General features: G+C 43.7%; 1 protein-coding gene and 1 long non-coding RNA gene across 9 annotated transcripts in view; one reads left to right on the top strand and one right to left on the bottom strand.

Annotated features, from left to right (window-relative positions):
- The window catches only part of ADAMTS18 (ADAM metallopeptidase with thrombospondin type 1 motif 18), a 158,559-nt gene that overhangs the window by 120,348 nt on the left and 13,778 nt on the right, over window positions 1-24,433 (top strand). Inside the window, exons 17-20 of the mRNA XM_032614263.1 lie at window positions 10,256-10,397; window positions 12,927-13,053; window positions 16,276-16,480; window positions 18,810-18,995. Coding sequence (XP_032470154.1) covers window positions 10,256-10,397; window positions 12,927-13,053; window positions 16,276-16,480; window positions 18,810-18,995 — 660 coding nt within the window. The remainder of the gene's footprint in view (window positions 1-10,255; window positions 10,398-12,926; window positions 13,054-16,275; window positions 16,481-18,809; window positions 18,996-24,433) is intronic.
- The window catches only part of LOC116744468, a 96,981-nt gene continuing 80,124 nt past the window's right edge, over window positions 7,577-24,433 (bottom strand). For 7 of the 8 annotated variants that reach the window (XR_004347051.1, XR_004347049.1, XR_004347050.1 and 4 more), the window contains 3 exons: window positions 15,447-15,578; window positions 10,247-10,449; window positions 7,577-8,213 (listed from right to left, as the gene is read on the bottom strand). This is a non-coding gene — a long non-coding RNA (uncharacterized LOC116744468). Of the gene's footprint in view, window positions 8,214-10,216; window positions 10,450-15,446; window positions 15,579-24,433 lie in introns of all 8 variants that reach the window. The other variant, XR_004347056.1, reaches the window with a different exon arrangement.

The following is a 24,433-nucleotide window of genomic DNA, read 5'->3' as shown; positions in this document are numbered from 1 at the left end:
ACTGAAGTTCAGAGTTGAAATTTACACGTCTTCGTTGAAAAATAATCATTTAATCTGCAGTAGACGTCTATATGCTGGGCGTTTTGAGTATGGCTGAAAATTTAATGTTTTTCCGTTTTGAGATTGAGCTATAGGTAATGTAAGGTCACTGGTTTTGTCCTTTGTATAAGTGCAGTGCAAAAGGCCCGTTTAAGATATAATTTTAGGGAGCCTTGGCAATGAGAATGAAAAACACAAAAATTCTCTTTTCTTTTCGTGATTAGTGAAGGTGTCCACTTAGGGATGATACATTCTTTAGAAGTGACTGAAGATCAGCTTTTTTTGCTAGCTGGTGCACTCTTACACTCTCTCTCTCCCCCCACTTCTCCCACCTCCCCGCCTCCCCCTTCCCCCTCTCGTGCCCCTCCCCCCTTTCTTCTTCCTCTCCTTTATTCTCTTTCTCTGTCTCTGTTTCTCTATCTGTCTCTCTCTCACACACAACAGTGAATGAGTCATATTCTCCATCAAACTGTCATGCAGTTGGAGGGTAGGTGAGGAAATTCATCATGAGTGTTTCATTTATAAAGTAACTTCATCTCTGTCTGATAAACAGTGAGTCAGGACGACATGATAACACAGGTTGCTAGTCTAGGACTGAAATATGATCCCCTGTGTTTTTACAGCATTCCTTTTTTTAAAAAAAAAAAGTCTTAAAAATGAAAGCTCTCCTTTATGTTAAGGATTTTTTCTCTCTCTCTGTTAAGAGGCAAAAGGGGGTGTTTAACTCTTTGAAAACCCTTTCCCAGTGAATCGTGTACCGAGAGAGAATCATGCAGCAGCCTTTGTAATGACAGTAAGTGAGAAATAGGTTAGCCACAGGCCAGTTTCAAGGCAGAAAAAGACATCTAAAGAAAATTACTATAATAAACAACTTCCTCCGCTCTTTGGCAAAAGGAGATGATGGGGTGGCGGGGGACCAGGTAGACAGGCACATTGATCACTGAGTTGACAGTGTGCAAGCATCACTGACAGAGACTTACCTTCTCAGCCAGCTCCTTCCTTGTGACCCTGCTGTCTGCATCCCCCGCCCCCCACCAGGGGAAGGGGCTGAAATGAGTAAAGATGTGGCTCACGATAAAATCAGTGTAAGGGAAAGGAGATTATCCAAGGAGCAGGGATGGGGTGAAGACACAAAACACAAAAGAGGCAAAGAAGTAATGGAGAATAAATTCAGAACAGATGATAGGAAACTCCAGACTCCAGAGGACGACTCAGATGTGCTTTCATGATGCCACATCATTTGTCTAGAGATTGCCATTTGCTATTTGAAGTGCAGGCCTCCAGTTAATTCATGGCAAATACTTCTGTGACAGGTCGGAGAACACTATTTCTCTTCACTAAACTCTGAGGAATGTTGATGAGTTGAATTAGAACTGTAGTCGGGGTTCAATGTGTCAGCCCACACCTTTGAAGCTGCCTCACAGATGTACTTCCAAGGCCCCGATCGGGATCTTTGTGGTGCTGTGTCTTGTCAAATCCAACTCACTCACACCTGATAGCAGTGGTGATACCTGGTCGTGTTTTTCAGGCTTTGAAGCAAACAAGAAGGCAAAGACAACTGGCTGATTTTTCACATCGTGAGCCTTCCAAAAAAATCACAGGATTATACAAAACCAGGAATTCACACTACAAAACTATCCCTTCCCTGACTGAGCCAACGCGTGATGTACGGCACAATTCATCATTTATCGGAAGGGGTCAATCTATAAAGCAGGTTGTACTTCAGCGGTTAAAACAAGGGTGAAATCCAACAGTTCTATAAATGCAGGGGAAAATGGACTGAGGAGATTAAAAATCACGTATCCTTAAGTCAGATATTAGCGTGTTCAAGAAACAACATTTTCAGGTTGGAACCCGATAGCACAATGTAAATGTTACAGCATGCTCTTGGATCCCAGTGACAACGCCTTTTCAACAGTTCATCCAGTTTTTGGAACTTTAAATTAGAATCCTAGATGTGACATTTCCGAGCTGGAGATGCAGTGTCCCAAGAGTTAAGATGTCCAGTTTGGGAGTCGGACAATATCAGAGACTTGCATTCTCAGTGTTGCTACTTACTAGCTACGGGACCTCGTGTATTGGTGCATTCATCTACAGTACTAAGATATTAACAGCACTGTGCCTTCCTCATAGTATCGTTATCATATTATTTTTTTTAATATTTATTTATTTGGTTGCCTCAGGTCTTCGTTGCGGCAGGCGGGCTCCTTAGTTGCGGCTCGCCGGCTCCTTAGTTGCGGCATGCATGTGGGCTCTAGTTCCTGGACCAGGGATCAAACCCGGGCCCCCTGCTTTGGCAGCACAGGGTCTTATCCACTGCGCCACCAGGGAAGTCCCGAGTGTTGTTATCAGCTTTAAATGAGATAATGCTTGTACAGTGCTTTGCCTGGCATAACACTAAGTATTGCTGCTGTAACTTTTTTAAAGCGATCAAGTACATTACTGAAGACAAGAAATAAGCTTCCAAGCAGGCACTAAATAAAAAGTCGGTCTTCAGAACCTATGCATAACTCTTTAGCTTCCATGGGAGAATTAGGACAACTTCCTTAAAAGGAAAGAGGGGTCTTAAGTAATGAAACAAAAATGAAGCTGATTGAAGGCATTTATAGTTTGCACATTAAAAATTAAAAGTGGGAGTGACAGAAAGCAAGCTGTTTACCCAAGATTACTCAATGTGTCCTTTGTTTTAACTTCGTGTGCCCCAAGCGGAGCCTGCATCCCCCTTCCTTCAGAGGGCAGTTGGTTGAGTCCAGCCCCGTCTGTGGTTTTCCAACTTAAGAAGCTGTAAATTTTATAGCTCCGCACCCTGCGGTCAGAGCTGCTGAGTGCTGTGTCTGAAGTCAGGTGGTTGGTGTGTTAAAGGTAGACACTGAACAGTTCTACTGAGGACCTGGAAGCATTTAAGGAGGTTGCTTGCCAACTGTAAGTTAGAGACCCAGTGCCAGTTGGCTGGAAAATCCTCTGGACTGAGTCCAGTTAAGTAGACTGAATTGCTGGCAGTCTTTCCAAACTTGTGCATTTCACAGCTGGGCTATACAGTCCGACGCGCAGCACGGGGCGTTATTGTGACGTTGTGCTACGATGGGGGGTGGGGGAGGGTTGTGGCATCCACGTGACATGGAGGGCCTTTGTGTTCTCCACTAGTGCTGAAAAAAGTTATCGACTGCGCTTGACAGGGTCACTGAAAATATCTCTAAATAGATGTGAGTGATGGGAATTAGCATTTTCAAATGACGTATTGTTTCAGATGTGTTCGCTCCTCAGCATCCGCAGAGGCAGTTAGAATCTTAGCTACGCGGTTATCACACATCGTCCCACGGTCCTGCTTCCGAGCGTCGGGTGGGTCGCACTGTCTGTGGTCAAGGTGATGGTCATGGTCACACTGAGGTACTTAGGTATAGCCGAGCCTGCCAAATTAGTGGGTGTCATCTCCACTGAGAGGAGTGGGCAAAGTCATTGCTAGACCGCAGGACCATTTAGAATTTGGAACATTTTAAATTGTGTCTTAAAACTGATGCAGGTGAGAAAACCTCAGCCTTAAGGTTGGGCAGAGGTGGCTTCATGGACGTGGAACCCGCAAAGTCACAGGGGACCTTGGACCCAGAAGTGCCTTATGTTTGGTTCACTGTTCTGTTGTCACCAGCTTGAAATCCTTAATCATTATTTTAAACGAGGGGCCTTGCATTTCCATTTTCCTCTGGGCCCCGCAAATTATGTAGCCATTCCTGAGGGTGGGATTGACTTTTTTTCTTTTAAACAAAATCCAGTCTTTCTTCAGAATGGAGTAAAGAAGGGACTTAGAGATTCTTTCAGCCAGACGATCAGTCTATTTCCAAAGGATTGGCTATTGCAAGCATCAAGCAGTAGAAGATAAGACAACTGCTGTGTATTCCATTCTTGGTTACTTTGTTCCTCATACAGGATTAGAAAAAGGGCAGAGAATGCCTGAATTATCATGGAGAAGCAAAGAATGTAATTGGCAAATACTCATCTTTTATATATTCGGTCTTGGTGTCTATTTGTTTAAATAATTACTCTCTTTAAGAAGGCTTTGTGAGCTGATGTTAAAGTAAATTCTAAAGTCAGCTTTCTGCTGGTTTGTACAAATACTGTCCTTCAGCCTACGTGATTACACATAGAGCTCCCCTGTGACCTTACAGATACACAGACATTATAGTGAAGCCGTGAGTCATTTGATTTTTTTTAAAGTTGAGAGTCTTATTCATTTGTGCATTCAGTGAATGCATTAATATGTCCAACAAAAAAATATAAACAATATGTCCTGTAGGCCATTGGCTATAGAACTATACTAGTAATATGACAGTAACCAGCTACGACATATGTTATGAGTTAGTCATTTAAAGTTGCATAATTTCGTGCACATTTACAGTAAATCGTGGGAGTTATTTCTCTTCTTGACGTGGCTGCATAAGTAAGCTTCTTTTATTACCTTGATAGTATGAAATGGAGTAGTTGCCTTCTTGCTATTAACTACTTTCAGCGCAGACGTTTTACTTTTCAGAGGATCTTTACATATCTTTGCTTCACCTAAGGGAAGGAAGGTGGGAAACTCAATGTGAAAGTTTGTCCTTGGGCTTCCCTGGTGGCGCAGCGGTTGAGAGTCCGCCTGCCGATGCAGCGGACGCGGGTTCGCGCCCCGGTCCGGGAGGATCCCACGTACTGCGGAGCGTCTGGGCCCGTGAGCCATGGCCGCTGAGCCTGCGCGTCCGGAGCCTGTGCTCCGTAACGGGAGAGGCCACAACAGTGAGAGGCCCACGTACCGCAAAGAAAAAAAAGTTTGTCCTTTTGGGGGGAATAGAAATCCTCAAAGAAAACATATTATTTTGTTCTTTTGTGGCTTCTTGGCGGGAATCATCACCAAAATACTTCATTAATTAAGTAACAGCTACATAGTTTCCTTAGGGAGTCATGTGATCCCCTTCCCCCAGGTTCACAGTAACTTTTGATTTCCCTTGGCAGGTTATATGGCACTTCGTTTTTAACCTCTTAAGTAACCATATTATTTTTAAGTGTGGTTGTGTCCATCTCCTCCGCTAGAGAATATGGCTTCTACTCATCCCTAGAGAGCCATGATCATGGAAATCCAAAGAGATGATGGCGGCTTAGACCAAGGAAGCAGCCGTAGCAATAGATAAGGTGAGACGTGGTCAGATTTGAGTAATATTGGAAGTAAAGGTAACACCATTTCTTGGTCGATTAGGTGTGGGGTGTGAGGAAAAGAGAGGAGATCAACTTTCTATTTTAGCCTGAACAATTAGGAGGATTGGGTTGCCATTTTGTGAGACTGGGGAGAACAGCCTTTCAGAGAACAGGGTGGAAAGTCCCGAGTTCGTTGTTAGACTTTGTTATACCTTTTAAACATTCAGGTAGAGATGCTCAATAGACAGTTAACTCTTTGAATGTGGAGGTCCGAGGATGGGCTTCATTTACAGCTGTCCCGTATGGTAGCCACTACTCACACGTGGTTCTTTAAGTTTAGATTTAGATTAAATTGAACGTAACGTTTTATCCTTCGATCACGATGTATATTACTGCTCAAGAGCCACATGCGGCTCGTGGCTCATATGGAACAACACAGGTTTATAGTGTAATACTTGTCATCACTGCAGAAAGTTCTACTGGAAAGCGCTGCTGTAGAGTTACGAATTTGGGAGTGGTCAACCTGTAGATTGCACTTAAACTACAGGACTGGATGAGATCACCTAGAGGGGTGAGGATAGAAAAACAAGAGGTCCAGAGGTTGGAAGTCAATCTGACATTGAATCATTAGGAAATAAGGATTCAGCAAAAGAAACTAGGAATGAAGGCCGGTCGGTCAGTAGGGGAGGAAAAGAACTGAAATGATGAGTTTCTAGTAGCGAAAACAGGAGGAAGTGATCAGCTATGTCCAGTGTTTGATGATTGGTTGAGTAAGACAAAGCCGTTGACTGTTGGAAATGACAAGAAGCCCTTGAAAGAGAGATTTCAGTGATGTGGTGGGGAGGGATGCCTGAGAAGGAGGGACCACGGGAGAATGAGGGATATGCGGAGATCCAAAGTGAAGGCAACTCTTAGAGGGATTTTTGCTATAAAGGGAAACAGTGAATGTGAGCTGGACGTGTATGTAGAGATGAGATCATTTTTTTTTTTTTTTTTTGCGGTACGCGGGCCTCTCACTGTTGTGGCCTCTCCCGTTGCGGAGCACGGGCTCCGAACGCGCAGGCTCAGCGGCCATGGCTCACGGGCCCAGCCGCTCCACGGCATGTGGGATCTTCCCAGACCGGGGCACGAACCCCCGTCCCCCGCATCGGCAGGCGGACTCTCAACCACTGCGCCACCAGGGAAGCCCGATGAGATCATTTTTTTCCTCTTGAGATGAGGGATATCATAGCATGTTCATGTGCTTATCGAATGATCCAATAGACAGGGACATTTCAATAAGGTTCAAGAGAGAGGGGACGACACTAGAAGTGATGCCCTTAAGTAGGTGAGGGAAGATGGGATCCAGGGCAATAGTGGACAACCCGGCTGAGCATCCTGGGAGGAGCCAGGGCAGGACATCCTGGATAACAGAAGGAGAGGAGGAATGTGTGGGTCCCGACGCAGAAACACAGTTGACGGGAGAGATTGCCTACGTTCTCTTCTTGATGGTAGCATCAATAATATTTTATGGATTGCTTTACTGGAAGCCTAGGGAACCTTGACGTCTTGGTTGTTTTTGTTTGTTTAATAGTGATGACACTTTGACCTTCACAGTCCTTTTTCTTTCTCCCTCTCTTAAATGCAGCCTGCTGTTCACAGCAACATCTTAAAAGTTTACAGTGAAACCACATGCCATGTATGGCCTAGGTTCTAGAATCTGTCTAAAAGGTAAAAGTAGAATATATTTCAAATGCTCATTGAAAACGTGCTAAACCACTCTTCAATCACCAGAACATAAGTCCTTGACGTTCAAAAGGAAGAACTAAAGTTCTTTTTTATTTTCTTTGCATTTCCATTGGGGATCCCTTTCCCCTGCGGCAGTGGAAGTCAGGATCTAGTCTGAATGTGGGGTGGAGTGGTACTAGGAAGCTGAGCTAGGTGAGTGGATTTCTGTCTCTATCACGCTTGCCCTTGAACTTGTGTATCTTACGTGCGTGTGTGATGCAACTCCATTGTGTTGTAATATCATCCCGATCTTGAGCCTTAGCTCATTATAACTCTGATACATTTCACCTGTATTTTACTGCCATGCTCGCACACGTGGTGTGCTGCGTTATTTTCTTCCCTACAAGATCTCCGCATTACTACCGTGTAAAGAAAATAGTAACCAAAAGTGTTACATTTGAGATATCACTTTGACTCAAGGAGAAATTGAGTTGAAATATCCACGGGCATCAGTATTACCTTCTGAATGTGAAATTCCTCTCAATATTACCTTCTGAATGTGAAATTCCTCTCAAAATTCTAGCTTGATTGTGAACAAAGCTCTCAAGTGTCTCTGTTTACATAATATCACACGAAAGACATTAACAAAAACACCGCAAAACATCTCAAATAAGGAAGGCATTCTATTTATTCAAAATATATGAAATGCTATAACATAACGCATGATTCCAAGAACGCTTTGTATCACTTAGCTGCAAAAATAAGAAAAGCAAAGGCTAGAAGGATCCTCGTAATTCAAAGACGCCTGAGACCTTGATTTTGAGAAGGTTCTCATTGGTGACTAAGGAGAATTAGGCATTTGTTGATTTTAGTGGTACTACCTGTTGTGTTTTGTTTGCTTTTTGTTTTGGATGGGGGTGAGGGAAACAAAGACCCATCTGTTAACAATTTGGTTGTTTCTGGGAGCCACCGGGATTTGTTTTGTTGGATGACAAATGACGTCCACACCGTGGAATCTCCAGAGCAAGCCATAATACTTCTGGAGACATTTACGCTAATAGCGGAGTGGAAAGCGTTTTGTAGCATCCTAAGGAGGGTCTGGTGTAAGCAGGGCCTTGGACTGCTGCCACCCACCCAACTTTAATGGAGGTGGGATCCCACCAGACAGAGCCAGAGCCAGGAGTTCCTGTTTTTAACCGGAAACCTGCTTTGCTTCTCGGCCATGAATGCCCAGTTCTGGTGGTCACACACATTTTTCACAAGACACGGGTTGGGAGAAAACCAGCTGTTGGTATTCATGCTTTGAGCTTGAAAGAAAAAACAAAGAGAAGTAGTTAAGAAAAGAGAGGATCGGGGCTTCCCTGGTGGCGCAGTGGTTGAGGGTCCGCCTGCCGATGCAGGGGACACGGGTTCGTGCCCCGGTCCGGGAGGATCCCACATGCCGCGGAGCGGCCGGGCCCGTGAGCCGTGGCCGCTGAGCCTGCGCATCCGGAGCCTGTGCTCCGCAACGGGAGAGGCCACAGCGGTGAGAGGCCCGCGTACTGCAAAAAAAAAAAAAAAAAAAAAAAAAAAAAAGAAAACAAAAGAGAAGATCAGGAAGGGAAGCAAATAATGTGATAATGTGTTTGCCTAAACCAAAAAGAAGGTGATATCCAGACACAGAAAACAAATTTACGGTTACCAAAGGGATGAACAGATACACACTACTATATATAAAATAGATGAACAACAAGGCCCTACTGTATAGCACAGGGGACTCTATTCGATTTTTTTTTTTTTTTTTTTTGCGGTACGCGGTCCTCTCACCGCTGTGGCCTCTCCCGCCGCGGAGCACAGGCTCCGGACGCGCAGGCTCAGCGGCCATGGCTCACGGGCCCGGCCGCCCCGCGGCACGCGGGACCCTCCCGGCCCGGGGCACGAACCGGCGTCCCCTGCATCGGCAGGCGGACTCCCAACCACTGCGCCACCAGGGAAGCCCTGTTCAATATCTCGTAATAACCTGTGATGGAAAAGAATTTGAAAAAGAATATATATACATATGCGCACACACAGACACATAGACACACACACACCTATAACAGAAGCACTTTGCTACACCTGAAGGTAACACGACATTGTAAACCAGCTACACTGCAAGGAAAAGCAGTGATATCGTAGTCTTCACGCGCGTTTTGTTGGAGGGCCTAAATTCTATTCTAATCTCATCCACCGGCCTCCTGTGTGATCTTTGCACAAGTTCATTCTTCTCAGTTTTTATTTTCAACGAGAAAACAGACACCTACATTATAGAGTTGTTAGAGGACTCTTGAAATAATGCATAGAAAAAGCCCAGCAGAGTGTCTGACACCTGGGAAGTGCCAGTAAATGATGGCTCTTATTTTAGTAGTCAGACCTGATAGTGTCAGATTTATCCCAAGTCCTTGCCCTTTTGAGGTCAGATCCATCCCAGTATATATATTACCAACCACGACGTCTGATCATATTTCTTTTTGTCTTATCTGCTCATCCTGGTGCACAGTTAACAGACACCTACTCTTTGGGCAGATTCTCTTTGGAAATCCTATTGGTAATCTGCCTGGATTCTAAGGTTGATGATAGGGATTCTAAGCGGGGTGTTCTAAGGTTTTCTGTGTGCTTCCCTTGTGTCTAGCAGCTACTGGCATCCAGGAGAGGGATTATAAGTTGTGGGCCAGGATAAATCATAAAAGTCTGTATACGCTGATTCAATTTCAGCCGTTATCTCTGGAGCACCACCATGACTAGAATCTCTCTACGAGAGTTGTTGAACTGTCTAGTGTCATACCTAAAATAATAGAACAAAGATATATGGGCCAAAGGTTTGAGACCCTAGGGGGGGAAAAGACATTTAAACATCCCAAACCTGGGAGGTTCCACATATGTCTACCCAATATTCAGTATGAGAATGATTTCTGCTGAGAGTTTTATGCCTATTCTGAGAGTTAGCATATTTTAGTATCATGCTAGGCTTTCAAGTTTCAAGTGAAGGCTGAGACCTCATAGTATAACCTCTCCTTCAACATAAGGTAAAAAAATCTATTTTCTTGCCTTATTCATTGGATATGCCTAGAACTGAGGGTTGTGGGCTTATAGCAAATGTCCTGTTTCCCTACTGTCTTTCTAAATCACAGTTCTGATGCTCTAGAGGTACACATTTTAAAGTGTCATGGGCAAACTTTAAGTCAACATAAAACCTACTTGGGAACAATGATGTGAACCGGCTTTGAGGTCAAAATGGCATGCAAATATCTCTAAAATGTTCAGTGAGATTTCTGGAATTCCAGGGTCTGACCTGTATCTTGATCTCTGATTTGTATCTTACACTGTCCAGATTCTGATGCAAGGCAAAAATCCGGGGATATCTTGGAAGTATGCACTTCCCCAGGTCGCGAATGGAACTCAGCCAGCCGCAGAAAGACACAGCCACACCTGGAGCACAGTGCAGTCAGATTGTTCCTTCTCCTGTGGTGGAGGTAGTTGATTTCCTCGCCATCTTGCATGTCTCTCCTCAGACAGGGTCTCTCACTGGTTTGCAGGGTAGAAATAGAGACATAGATGTAGAGCACAAACATGGACACCACGGGGGGAATAGTGGCGGGCAGGGGTGGGTGGTGGGATGAATCGGGAGATTGGGATTGACATATATACACTATTATGTATAAAATAGATAACTAATAAGAACCTGCTGTATAAAAAAATTAAATTCAAAAAAAATTACAGCAACAGAAAAAAAAATGAAATTATGTTCTTCTACTTCAAAGTCATCCATGGTTCCTCTTTGCACTTGGATGAAACCCACGCTCCTCGTTGTGGCCCACTGGACCCCGTGTGGTCTGGCCCCCGCCTCAGTTTCCTTTTGTAGAACCCCCCCCACCCCCGACCTGCCCTGTTTTTAAAAAAAAAAAAAAAAAGGTTCTTTCACTCCAGACGTCTTTCCATTGTATGGTTTAGATAAGCAACAGAAGAACTATCTTTATGGGAACTGTCACTGTAAGGGAAAAAAAACCCAAAAGGCAAATATTATTTGTACTCTTTGGGGATTTTCCTATGTAGAAAGGAACCCACTCACACAGTTCTCAAGTCAGCCACAACCAGGACTCAAAAGTTATGCATCTGAAACTTACAAGGGGGGGAAATAGAAAATATGTGTCCATTTCCTATAAGGATTGAGTCATTGATGGATTTTTCAGCTCACAGCTTTGTGTCTTTCTGTCCTGACTTTTCTGTTGTTGTCAGCCTCCCAGTGGGACTTAGAGAAGGTAGGGGCAAGACAGTGAAAACACACGCAAGGCAGACTTAAGACAGCGATCTGACACGTGGAAGCAGTGGCATTCCAGCCCCACAGGGAAATGGATTAAATCCGAGAAATAGCCCTTGTAAGGAAGGGAAAAACAACAGCCATCCTCTCAGTGCGTAGACGGGAGGCATTTTATTTAGGTCCCAAAATATCACATATTGGTTGGTAAGTCAATCTTTGTCCCACTTGCCCTTTGGGAAGAAGAATGAGTCCATAAATGAGTCCATGATACCAAAGCATGAAGGTTGGTCCCTCATTTCCTCATGCTCAGAGCACCTGGTGACAGCAGGTCTCCCTACTGTGTCCATCCCACTGAGCAAAATGGGGCATCTTGGGACCAGAGACAGAGCAGAAATACAGAAACTGAAGAAATTCTGTCTTCAGCTGCCCATGCTGGTTAACAAAATATGAAGAAATACTTCTTTTTAAAAATATATATGAAATAACTAAAAGGGAATATATTTTTTATTAATACACATTTTAAAAGCAATATGCTATAAAGAAGAAAATAATCTCCCATAATCTTTTAACCAGCAATAGCAGCGTTAATACTTTGGTCTATATCGTATTCTTTTTCTTAAGCAAACATAAAAACACGTGTGTTCCACATACTCAGACACATGCCACACATGTATCATTTTCTGTTCTTTTTTTTCTCTTTTTAACAGAACAGAAACCGTAACCTTTATGCTGTTTTTCACATAGTCTTCGAGCATGAGCAGTTGTTCATGTATCAAATGCTAAATACAACCAAGGGGAGGATGCTGGACAAGTGCATTATGGGATTCTCCTTTGCCTTGAGTTAGCAACACCTTCGTGTGACTCACAGACCATAGCATGTCGGAAGTCTAAGAGAAGACAAGTCCAAACGAATACGTTCTCCGGAAGCAAACTCTTGACTTGGGGGAGTCCCAATATTTTGATCAGTTTCTCCCGAAAGTAAACCCCCTTCAACCTAATCGTTCTAGCGGGAGTGACTTTTCACTGTTGCTCAGATTCCATTTTAAGGAAAAGTCCACGTGAATAAAGACAGTTGAAAGAGGGGGCAGCGTTCCTATGTGGGGAGCTGACAAATACAGTTAATCACACACAAAATAAAGTGTATCTTGATGAGAGGTCCTGAAATGAATTTCGAAAACAAGGCAGTGGGGTGAACAGACAGAAACAAAAAACCAGAGTCCTTGCGGACAAGTATGAACACATATTCAGTGAGTTCAACTTTTTGTTTATATGTGCACACACTCTCAGGCAAGTGTAGAAGATGCTTCATGAAAAAGCAAAATCTTAGAGTTTCCACACATAATTCCCCCAAGATTTTTCTTTGAAGAACATTTTCCATTAGATATGTGCAGTGTGAGTTAAAGCTTCTGGGATACTTCCCTCAAACAGATATTGCCCTGTTTTCAATTTCAAAATATTGCCCTGCCTTCATTACTATATCGTTCTAGAATCCATGGCAGTCTTCAAAACTAAGACGCTACATGTTAAAAACTATTAAAACATGAAAACTGTTGGCGGGGCGTGGCATGAGGGTGGAATTCACATGAGTTGTAGATTTTATCAGAAGGAAGTGTTTTCGTACAATATTTAGATTCTGTATCTTCAGTAAATTATCAGAACCCTGGTAAACCTGAAGCTACACTTGGAAACTAAGTGGAATTGGTTACCTGCAATTTTCACTTTGTAACTTCTCATGTCTTATTAGGTTACATAAGTGTCAAGGCCATTTGCTTACGGGATCAAAACACTCAAGTCAATTCCTCATTCTGCAATGCGAGAGCCAAGCCAGCAACTGAACCCAAAATGTGCAATGCCTTCTCCTGCCCTGCCTAGTAAGTCATCTGGAAATGTCTTTCGGGTTGCATCTGTATTGTGTGCCTTTATTGTTGATAGGAGATGGTTGAAGCCACTGTCGATGCCTCTGATCCAAAGTGATTCAAAAAAAAAAAAAAAAAAAGTGATTCAAAGCTAGACAGAATACCCCCCGCCCCACCCCACCCCCCAAAAAAGTCAATATAAGAAAGAAGACGAGAGTTGCAGTTAAAATATATAACTTGAAAAACACAAATTTGCTTCAGACACTCAGACTCTGGCTATGCCAACATAACCTTGGGGTTAAAAAAAAGGCATAAAGACATCTTTTTTCAACCTTTTCACAGAGACCCCTCTTCTCTGAACTAAAACAGATATTTAAATAACACAGAATCGTATGTTAGTTAAATCTCTGTGTGGTTGTATGCTTAACGTTTATAGAGTCATCCAAGAATTTAAAAATCATATTACTCTACAACCCACGAAAGCCCAAATGCAAATTACACAGTAGCAAGACACAAAGTTAAAAGGAAGGGTGTAGAGCCCAAGTGGTAACCCCGTTTTTGATGAAGAGACACGGTGGGGAGCTCAGTGGGTTTGCTTTTGGATTGATTTTAGCCACACTACTATTTGAACGCTAATTTTAACTAATGGTCCCAGCCAAATGGAGTCTCTTCTTGTTTGATTTATCTTCTGCCAAATGTATTTATATAGAGTTGACAGCGTTTCTTCTACAGCACTGTTGTGTTCCCTGCTGTTTCCGATCATCTTAGCAAGTGGTGTTTGCTTTGTGGTGATGCGATTATATTACACAATCTTTTTATATACATACATATTTTTTTCCTTGTAAATAGTGTATTTGTCATAATCGTTTGGGGCTTCAGCTCCCCACCAATCCCCTAGGTCCAATTGTCAACTCCGTTTTTCCCTTAGAGTTTGCAACCAGCTGTATCCTGAACACAAAAAGGAGAAAGACATGTGGGGGGCTTCCATGGAATTTTCTCTCTTGCTAAGAAATGTCTGGCTCTAAAAATATCCCGTGGCTCTAAGACGTGATAACCGGACAGCGTTATTGATCCTTGTGGAATAATCTCTCCCTTAGATGGGGCTGTGTGCGCGTGTGTGCGCGCACGTGTACGTTTAGGTACGTGTAGGGATTGTCAGTACACTTGAATGGCAAGCTAATATTTTCTTATTGTAAGCCTCCTTTCCATCATTGTTTATCTCCACCAAGAAAAGAAAGGAACCCCATTCGTATGTACATCCATGAAAAGGAAGGGAGAGCGTTAGTCATGCTTAACTCCCAGAACTTTCCTGATGGCTCCATGTAGAAATGATATTCTGTGCAGTAACAAGTTTGCTGGCTCTTTAAAAGCGGAACAGCCCCTGCAGTGACTCTGCAGAGTTGGAGTGAAATGGGCGGTGTCTTTTGCTTCTTTTCCCTTTTATGCCACCCTATTTTTTTTTTTTTTTGGCCTCGCAGTGAGAGGCATGCAGGATCTTACTTCCCTGACCGGGGATCAAACCTGCGACGTCCTAACAACTGGACTTCCAGGGAATTCCCTGCAACCCTGTTATTTATCTCAGTATTTCCTGTTGAATAATGGGACCTTTTAGGGACTATTCTTCCGCAGAGATATACTAGAAATAAGGGCTTAGACTATTAGAGCTCTAAGGACAAAGGAGTTCATCTGATCTAACTCCATTATTTTCCCATGTAATGACCATGTTATATGCCCTACGGTACGCCAGGTCCTCAGCTGAGGACTGGAAGGTGGAGATGAATAGCTTGTAGTCCCTGCCATCAATGAACCCATCGTCGAATGGAAGAGGTGGATGTGTAAACAGATAATTGAGATGCAGTGAGATACGTGCTATAAAAATGATAAATATAAAAAAGCAGTAAGGGGACTTCCCTGGTGGTCCAGCGGTTAGGACTCTGCACAAGACACAAGACACGGCCAAAAAAAAAAAAAAGGCAATAAGGCAGAAAATGGAAAGTAGAGGCATCAGGTCTGTGAGGTCGGGGTTGATGAAAGCTAATAATTTCATGATAATATATATCTTTTCTTTGCATCTTACTGTAAGAGAAAATGATTATACAAATATAAGGAATTCTTTTATTTGGTATCATCTCTCTTTAACTAAGATAACATGGATTATGCAATGTTTTAGAATACTTAGAATCCTAGAACTCATGTACTAAATTCTCTGGACTAACAGAAAGGTCTTTAACCTCACACCTCAGGCTTGTGGGGGGCAGGGGAAACCAGAGCAAATATCATAGGGCTAGGAAGATGCAGACGTGTAACAAACACACATTTGGTCTCAGTGATGTTTTTATGCTTTCAAATGATACTTAGAAGATTTGTAAACCAAGAGCAGTTTTAGACATGGATGCTTTGAAACGTACCGTGATCCTATCTGGTGGATCTTTTTAAGCTCGGCCCTCGAATCAGAGAATTTCAGTTAATCACAGCCAGTTGTTGACAAGGATTCTTGGTTGCAGTTGGTCGTTCTTCAGTGTACACCAAGTCTCAGTCAGCTGCGAACAAAAGAAGGAGTGACCCGGCAATCTTTAAATAAAGAACTCGAGATTGTATCTCTAACCCATCAGTAAAGTTTAAGGCTAACCAGAAAAAGTAGGTGGGGGAACCACCTGCTTAGAAATATTCTTTGTAAGACCCTCTCCGAACGTGCCCCTCTCTTTCAGGTGCGTGCGCGCACACACACCCCTCTCTCTCCCCCTCACTGACCCCTAGTTTCATTAGCCTCATTATTGCACTTTTATTAACTTCTTTGTAGCAGTTATCAGAAAGTATCTTCTTTATTTGTCCACATAGCCACCTCTTCCATAAGCTTCTTAATGGGAGAAGCATTGTTTCATCCATTTTTTCCAACCCTAACGCCTAGGAGGTCCCGTGGCGCAGGGTTTAAGATCCCAATTGGCTGAACGAATGAATCGCTCGCATTTCCAAATGGCACATGTTTCTTTGCCTGCAGAGGACAGGAACGTATTTTTCCCCAGAATTACGTGGTGATTACGTGTGATTCCCTACGAATGGACCACACTCACGTAGGCTTGAAAATCTATAAAAGCAGAATCAGTATGAAGTGGCCATATTGGTTCTACAGTTGACCTTAGACTTTCATCAGGTGGTTAATCTTTCACAGTAACTGCTTTGGAATTGATGACCCATAGTCTTAGCTTCACCAGAAGTAATTCTGTCTTTCACTGAAAGCTGGAAGCCAGGTGAATGGAGCGTGTGCAGCCGGTCATGTGCGGGAGGCCAGCAGAGCCGGAAGGTCCAGTGTGTCCAGAAGAAGCCCTTCCAAAAGGAGGAAGCGGTGTTGCATTCTCTCTGCCCAGTGAGCACACCCACTCAGGTTCAAGTCTGCAACAGCCATGCCTGCCCTCCAGAATGGAGCCCTGGGCCCTGGTCTCAGGTAAGTGGCAAAGGCTTGGAGTCATTGGACTCGTTCCCCATGGAAAAGGAAGGTGACAAAAATATGGGTGGTATCTTTTTTTCCCCTAAGAGTGTCTCAGCTGTTGATACGTTTGTGGGAATCACACTGAGTTAGTGGGAAATGGGGCATTTGAATGAGCGTTTGTAGTGATGCTACAAACAGCTTAGAATAAGTCTGATCTCCTAAAAAATTAGAATACGGAGGCCATTTAGGCTAGACTAGCGAGTGTGGGAGGATTGGCAGATGAAACTGGCTACTGAATTCTCCAAAGCAAACGGAAAATAGCAAGAACTAGGCATAGAAAGGGTATTTAACTCTTGCTTCGATGGCAAGAGGTGCGGTTATTAGGCTACAGAGAGGAGTTGGGCGTGAAGTTGGCTCTTGCCACGAACTCCCAGTGAAAGGTACAAACTCACGAAGTTGGAAGAGCCCTAGAATGACCTGACGTTCACAACTCAGAGGGTCTCAGCTGGAGGCAGTTTGCCCCCCAGGGGAATTTGGCCGTGGAGACATTTTCATCGTCACAGCTCTGGAGGATGGCGCTACTGGCATCTGGTTGGTAGAGGGAAACATCCTACAATGCACAGGGCATTGTACAAAACGTCTGGCCCCCCGACATTATCTGGTCCAAAATGTGCCAAGAACCCTGGTACGCAGCATCCTTGCAGGTGAGAGCCCAGCCTCTGCCAAACCATGGATGGCGAGCCAGTTTTAGGGATTAATGCAAAGAAAATGCAGAGGTTTCATCACCTGAACTATGAAGCCGGGTAGGAGCCCCTGACCACATTTCTACCGAGTTTCCACATAGGGTGCATTACATCCTGGAGAGTATTGATTTCGGATGCAGTTTAGCCTTGCACCCTCCCACCCCCTTTTATTTGACAACTAAAACCAAATATGTCCTTGTGAGAACTTACTCAGTATGAAAGGGGTCCTTCAGAACTGTGATAGCAACCAGTTCTTCCATTAGAGACCATGGCTCTGGAAACCATTTGGGAAGCAATTTAAACATTTTACCATGCTGGAAAAAAAATCGCGATAAATAAGAATTCTATTGAATAAGAATTTAACTACTTGGATGTTATGAACATGAATGAGAGATGTTTAGGGGTGCAGAGCCCTGGTCTGATATCAGACGAATTTGCCCATCTCCACAACTTGGCAGACGGTCGATTCATCTCGGTCAAGGTACCTAAGCTCCGTGACTCTCAGACACCTCCTTTGTAAAATGGGATAATAGCAATTATCTCCTGGGCTGTTTAGAGGGTCATGTGATATAGGCCCTGGTATACACTAAGGTATATCATCATGCACAGAAGGCATTCAAGAAACATTCTCTGCTGTGGTTTGCAGAGGGATGATTATTATGATATCGTCATCATCCCGTCTCCATCTCCCTTAGAAACAGGAAGCATGTGAATTCCCATTGGTCCTCTGAGCAGGCTTGGAACGGTGCCCCAGATGTTTGCAAACTCACAAACAGCCAGGACAAGTGGGACCACATCTCGTGCGGCCCTTCTGAGAGGCGAACAAGAAGACTGTAAAGGCCAGGGAGGGGACACGTCCCTTGAGGGCACACCCCAGCCTGGGGCCAAAGTCTTCTAAGTGATCTTGGCAACTTGTGAAGTACAAATCTGAAAGCCAGGAGATGATTTGCCGCCTTACATATTTCACAGTTCTTGTGAAGGTCAAGACAGTAAGAGTAGAAGAGTATGAGACCACCGTGCACAGTTACCTCCAAATATTTGATGAGTGTCGACTTAATTTTTCCCCAAGAGTTAGCACAATGCCCCGCCTAGAAACAGCAGATGTTAGGGGCAGGAATTGGACACTCCCACCCCATTTTCATAAATGTCACGGTCTGTTGCCGTCCCTATTGTACATATTATACTTTGCTGTTATTCTCCTTGTCCGGAGCACTGACGATCCTCTTTCACCAGTGCCCAGATTGACTCTGCCTTGTGCCAGAGAGAGATACAGTTACATCCATGAATAGGCCCTGTACCATTTTCCAAATTGTTATCATGTGTGCTGTGCACAGAACCCCTGTCTTCTCCATCAAGAATAAAACTTGTCTTCAGACCTGGGGCAACACAGCAACCCCTGGGCATTCAGAAGGTTGAAAGGGAACGGTAATCTGTACTTAGAGGCTCTGGATGGAGGAAAGATTTATCCTGCTGGCTGCAAGGGATTTTATTGGGCATTTGGTTCTAGTGCTTAAAAATTGCTCTGTAAACCCTTCATTAATGCATTCATCTGGAAGAGTCTTTTGAGACTAACATGTACATGCCTGTTTTTAAATCTCAAGTGTTCTAAGACCTGTGGACGAGGGGTGAGGAAACGTGAAGTCCTGTGTAAAAGTTCTGCCACGGTAGAGGACGTCCCTGAGAGCTTGTGTGCCAGCAGCCCGAGACCAGAATCGCAGGAGGGCTGCGTCCTAGGACGATGTCCCAAGAACAGTCGGCTCCAGTGGGTCGTCTCTTCGTGGAGCGAGGTATGAGCTTAGATGTAGTGCTGGGTTTTATTGGGAATGCTCAGCTCATCCCCCAGCATCCACTCAATGCTCCTCTCTGTTCCACGCGTTGTATACCAAGCGGCTGCTTACTATTCATTCTTCCCTGCTGATTTCTTCCTCACACATTAATAAAGCACCCATCACACTGATTGGGCACTGCCTGGGCCGTGGAGGTACCAAACCGCATAAAGCATGTGTATAAAAATAGAGGTGGGACTTCCCTGGTGGCGCAGTGGTTGGGAATCCGCCTGCCAATGCAGGGGACGCGGGCTGGAGCCCTGGTCCGGGAAGATCCCACGTGCCGCGGAGCAACTAAAAGCCCGTGCGCCACAACTAGTGAGCCTGCGCTCTAGAGCCTGCTAGCCGCAACTAGAGAAAGCCCATGCACAGCAACGAAGACCCAACGCAGCCAAAAATAAATAATTTAAATAAATAAATAATATATACAGGTAAGGTAAGCGGAGTGCTGTGGTAGAGGTCTGTGATCCCACGGGAGAGCCTGAGGTCCACCCAACCCCCGCGTCAGGAGGAAACCTTGGCAGAAGAGACTTTCCAGGGAGTGTGAGCCTGAGGGATGAGCAGGAATCAGGCAGAGCCAGGGCCACGGCTGTTCAGACAGAGGGTGCACCCTACACAAGGGAGAGACCGGAGAATATGACGCGGTCAGGGCGGAACTGGGCAGGGGGTCGGGGTGGGAGCTGGAGGTTTCATCAGGCACAGCTCGTGAGGGCCGGGGGTGGCGGGCTACACATATATCCTGTAAAGGTTGGGGAGCTATTTAAAATGTTAAATAAAGCAGTGGAACAATCAGGTTTTCATCTCGGACAGAGGGGAACCCAAAGCCAGAGGCAGGAAAGGCGCTTGCCTGGATGTTGCAGTGATGAAAATGAAAGATGAAAGTTTTCCAGGGATGGCAGGAAGCAGGGTCTTTGAGAGTTCCTAAAGAAGCCGGCTGGTACCTTCAGGCATACGTTGGGTAGGGGAGAGGGAAGGTTTATAGATGCCTCCCAGACTTCTAGCTTGGGAAAAATGCTTTGCGTTCACAGGCATAGGAAACATGAGAAAAGACGCCAAACCGCCAGTGTCCATCAGAAACACGTAAGGCGAGGTCTCAGCTCTCATGGAGTCCACCGTCTGGTGAGCAAAGACAGATGCCCAGAAAGAGAAAAGGTCACTAGTGGGGATGGTGAGGTCCAGTAGTGGAGGGACTTCTATCCCAACAGCCTCTGGGTCTTTTCCATCAATGCTCTTTCATTCTATGTAGATGACAAGTATAGAGCAACACATCCGCCTCTCTCCTCCTCGCTCATTTTCTTTAAGAGACATTATAACCTAATGGCTAAAGGCATGGGCTTGAATCAGACTTAGCCCATTAAAAAGCAGCCTTCAGTGATTACTACAGGTGCGACCTTGGGCTAAGCCTCATTTTCCTCCTTGGCACCTTGGAGCCAACACTTGCACCTCCCTCCCTCATAGAGCTGCTGTAAGTATAAGCTCAGTGTTATCCTTCATTATTTATTTATTTTGTCTTTATTGAAGTAGAGTTGACTTACAGTGTTGTGCTAATTTCTGCTGTACAGCAAAGTGACTCAGTTATACACATGTATACACTCTTTTCCATATTCTTTTCCTTTATGGTTTATCCCTGGAGCTTGGATATAGTTCCCTGTACTATACAGCAGGACCTCGTAGTTTATCCATTTCTAAATGTAATAATTTGCATCTACTAACCCCAAACTCCCAATCCATCCCTCTCCCTCCACCCCTCCGTTTTGGCAACCACCAGTCTGTTCTCTGTGTCTGTGACTCTGTTTCTGTTTCATAGATATGTTCATTTGTGTCATATCTTAGATTCCACATATAAGTGATATCATAATATTTGTCTTTCTCTTTCTGACTTATTTCACTTAGTATGATGATCTCTAGGTCCACCCATGTTGCTGCAAATGGCATAATTTCGTTCTTTTTTATGGCTGAGTAATATTCCACTGCATATATGTACCACATTTCCTTTATCCATCCATCTGTCCATAGACATTTAGGTTGCTTCCGTGTCTTCGCTATTGTGACTAGTGCTGCTATGAACATAGGGGTGCATGTATTGTTTTGAATTAAAGTTTTTTGTCTGGTTATATGCTGGATCATGTGGCAATTCTATTTTTAGCTTTCTGGGGAACCTCCATACGGTTTTCCACAGTGCCTGCACCAACTTACATTCCCACCAACAGGGCAGGAGGGTTCCCTTTTCTCCACACCCTCTCCAGCATTTGTTGTTTGTAGACTTTTTAATAATGGCCATCTGACCAGTGTGAGGTGGTACCTCACTGTAGTTTTGATTTGCATTTCCCTAATAATTAGCGATGTTGAGCATCTCTTCACGTGCCTATTGGCCATTTGTACGCCTTCTTTGGAGAAATGTTTATTTAGGTCTTCTGCCCATTTTTCAATTAGGTTGTTTGTCTTTTCTGTTGTTAAGTTGTATGAGCTGTTTGTATATTTTGGAGATTAAGCCCTTGTTGGTTGCATCATTTGCAAAAGTTTTCTCCCGTTCCACACGTTGTCTTTTCAGTTTTTTTATGGTTTCCTTTGCTGTGAAAAACCTTGTAAGTTTGATTAGGTCCCACTTGTTTATTTTTGTTTTTATTTCTATTGCCTTGGGAAGCTGACCTAAGAAAACACCGGTATGATTTATGTCAGAGAATGTTTTGCCTATGCTCTCTTCTAGGAGTTTTACAGTGTCATGTTGTATGTTTAAGTCTTTAAGGCATTTTTCATTTCTTATTTTGTTTATTGGGGTTCTTTTTCTTCGTGGTGAGTCTGGTCAGAGGTTTGTCAGTTTTGTTTACCCTTTCAAAGAACCAGCTCTTGATTTTATTGACTTTTTTCTATTGTTTTTTAATCTCTTTTACTTCCTCTGATCTGTATTGTTTCCTTCCTTCTGCTGCCCTACGTTTGTTTACTCTCCGTTTTCTAATTTACCCTCCTTTTCCTAATTATTTCAGGTAGTAGTTTAGGTTGTTTGAGATTTCTCTTGTTGTTTTGAGGAAGGCGTGTATTTCTAGGAACTTCCCTGTAAGAACTGCTTTTGCTGCATCCCACAGATTGTGTATGGTTGTGCTTTCATTTCTTTCAAGGTATTTTTTAGTTTCTTTTTTGACTTCCTTGTTGACCCATTGGTTTTTCTAGTAACACATGGTTTAGTCTCCATGTAATCGGTTTTTTTCTCATTTCTTTTCCTATGGTTGATTTCTAGTTTCATGCCATTGCAGTCAGAGGAGATGCTCAAAATAATTTCTGTACTCTTAAATGTGTTGAGGTTAGTTTTGTGCCCTAGTATGTGGTCAGTCCTAGAGAATGTTCCATGTGTACTTGAAAAGAATGTGTATTCTGGCTTGTCTGGGTTTTTTTTGATGTACTGTCCCAAAAATATCAATTAAGTGTAACTGTTCTATTGTATCATTTAGGATCTCTGTTGTCTTTGATTTTCTGTCTAGAAGATACGTCCATTGATATGAGTGGGGTGTTAAAGGGAGAGATTGACAGGAATACAATAATAGTTGGAGACTTTATGTCTGTTAGGATTTGTTTTATATATTTTGGTGCTCCTATATTGGGTGCATATATGTTAAGGAGTGTAAAATCCTCTTCTTGTATTGATCCTCTTATCATTCTATAGTGTCCTTCTTTAAAACAGAGGCCATAAAGAAAAAGTCTATTTTGTCTGATACAAGTATTGTGACTCCTGCTTTCTTGTCGTTTCTGTTGGTATGAAGTATCTTCTTCCATCCCCTCATTTTCAATCTATTTGTGTCCTTTGCCCTACGGTGGGTCTCTTGTATTTTAATCCAGTCTGCCGCTCTATGTCTTTTGATTAGAGCACTCAGTCCGTTGACATTTAAGGTAATTATTGATACATATGTATTTATTGCCATTTTAAACCTTGTTTTCCAGTTAATGCTGTTTCTTCTTTGTTCTGTTCTTATTGTTTTTCTTTTTGTGGTTTAATGATTTCCTTTTATTTTATGCTTGTGTTTTCTTCCTCTTGGTTTTTGTGAATCTATCGTACGTTTTTGATTTGTGGTTGCCCTGTTTTTCAAGTATGTTCACCCCTTCCTATATCTGCTTGCTTTAGACTGATAGTCAAATAGGCTCAAACACATTCTAAAAAAAAAATCTACATTTTCTTACTCTTTCTCCACATTTTATGATTTTCATGTCCTTTTGTACATCTTCATGTTTATCCTTTTGCTGTTCCTGTGTTTATCATTGCTTTCACAGATAGGTTTTTTTTCCCTTTTGATCTGTATATTGAATTCTTTAAGTGATTTACTTTCCACTTGTGATTTCCTCCTTCCTATATCTTCCTTTCTGTTTAGAAAAGACCTTTCAGTATTTCTTTTAGGATAGGTTTAGTACTGCTGTTTTTGCTTACCTGAGAAATTCTTTCCCTCCCGTTCTATTCGAAATGGTAATCTTGCTGGGTAGAGTAACCTAGGTTGCAGACTTTCCCCTCCAGGACTTTGCTGCCGAGAGTGCCCTCACAGAGAAAGAAGCTCCTGTGGCAGTCCTGCCCCCATCCTAGCACAACCCCCCCCCCCCCCCCAACAATAGTGCCTTGCCTCTCTAATGGGCCCAGGCTTCTTTCTGTCCTCGCTCAGCTGGGGCATACCACGCCCTAGCCCCCTCCGGGTGTCTCCAAGCAACCAACCCCCGTCCTCTCCCTGGGTCTGACCTCCAAATCCCGAGCGTCAGCACCCGGCCCCTGCCTGCTGCAGCAGAGGACCATCTCAGGCTAGGGGGTGCCGGGCAGTGATGCCAACCCTCCATGCACATCTCTCTCCTCTTTGCCCTCTACAAACTGGTTGCTGTGCTCCTCCAAGGCTCCAAAGCTTCCCCGCTGTCCTGGTTGATCTCCCTGCCAGGGAGGGGACTTCCCAGGGTGCAGAAAGCTTTCCCCTTGCACAGTTTCCTCCCAGGGGCACAGATCCTGTCCCCATTCCTTTCTCTCTTTTTTTTTTCCTTTTTTCTTTTGTCCTACCCAGTTATGTGGAGATGTTCTTACCCTTTTGAAAGTCTGAGGTCTCCTGCCAGGGTTCAGTAGATGTTCTGTGAGAATCATTCCACGTGCAGGTGTATTTTTGATGTATTTGTGGCAGAAGGTGAGCTCCATATCCTGGTCCTCCAGCATCTTGATCCTATCCCTGTCCTTCGTTATTTATGATGGTTACACTGACGCCAGTTCTTACTGATTTATTCAGTTCATCAAGGCTTCGTACAGTATTCCATAATACTGTTTAAAACCAAAACACGTTTTCTCATACATTTCATCAGCCTCCATCCTCCTTTGTTTTTCCTGCCATACCACAGCTGCAGGTTGTATCTCAGCCAAGAGAGAGGCAGGGTAAAAATGAAGGCAA

The sequence above is a fragment of the Phocoena sinus genome, chromosome 19, assembly GCF_008692025.1.
Source record: "Phocoena sinus isolate mPhoSin1 chromosome 19, mPhoSin1.pri, whole genome shotgun sequence".
NCBI lineage: Eukaryota > Metazoa > Chordata > Mammalia > Artiodactyla > Phocoenidae > Phocoena > Phocoena sinus.
Note: the sequence above shows the minus strand (reverse complement) of the source record. Positions and strands in the feature narration are given on the sequence as shown.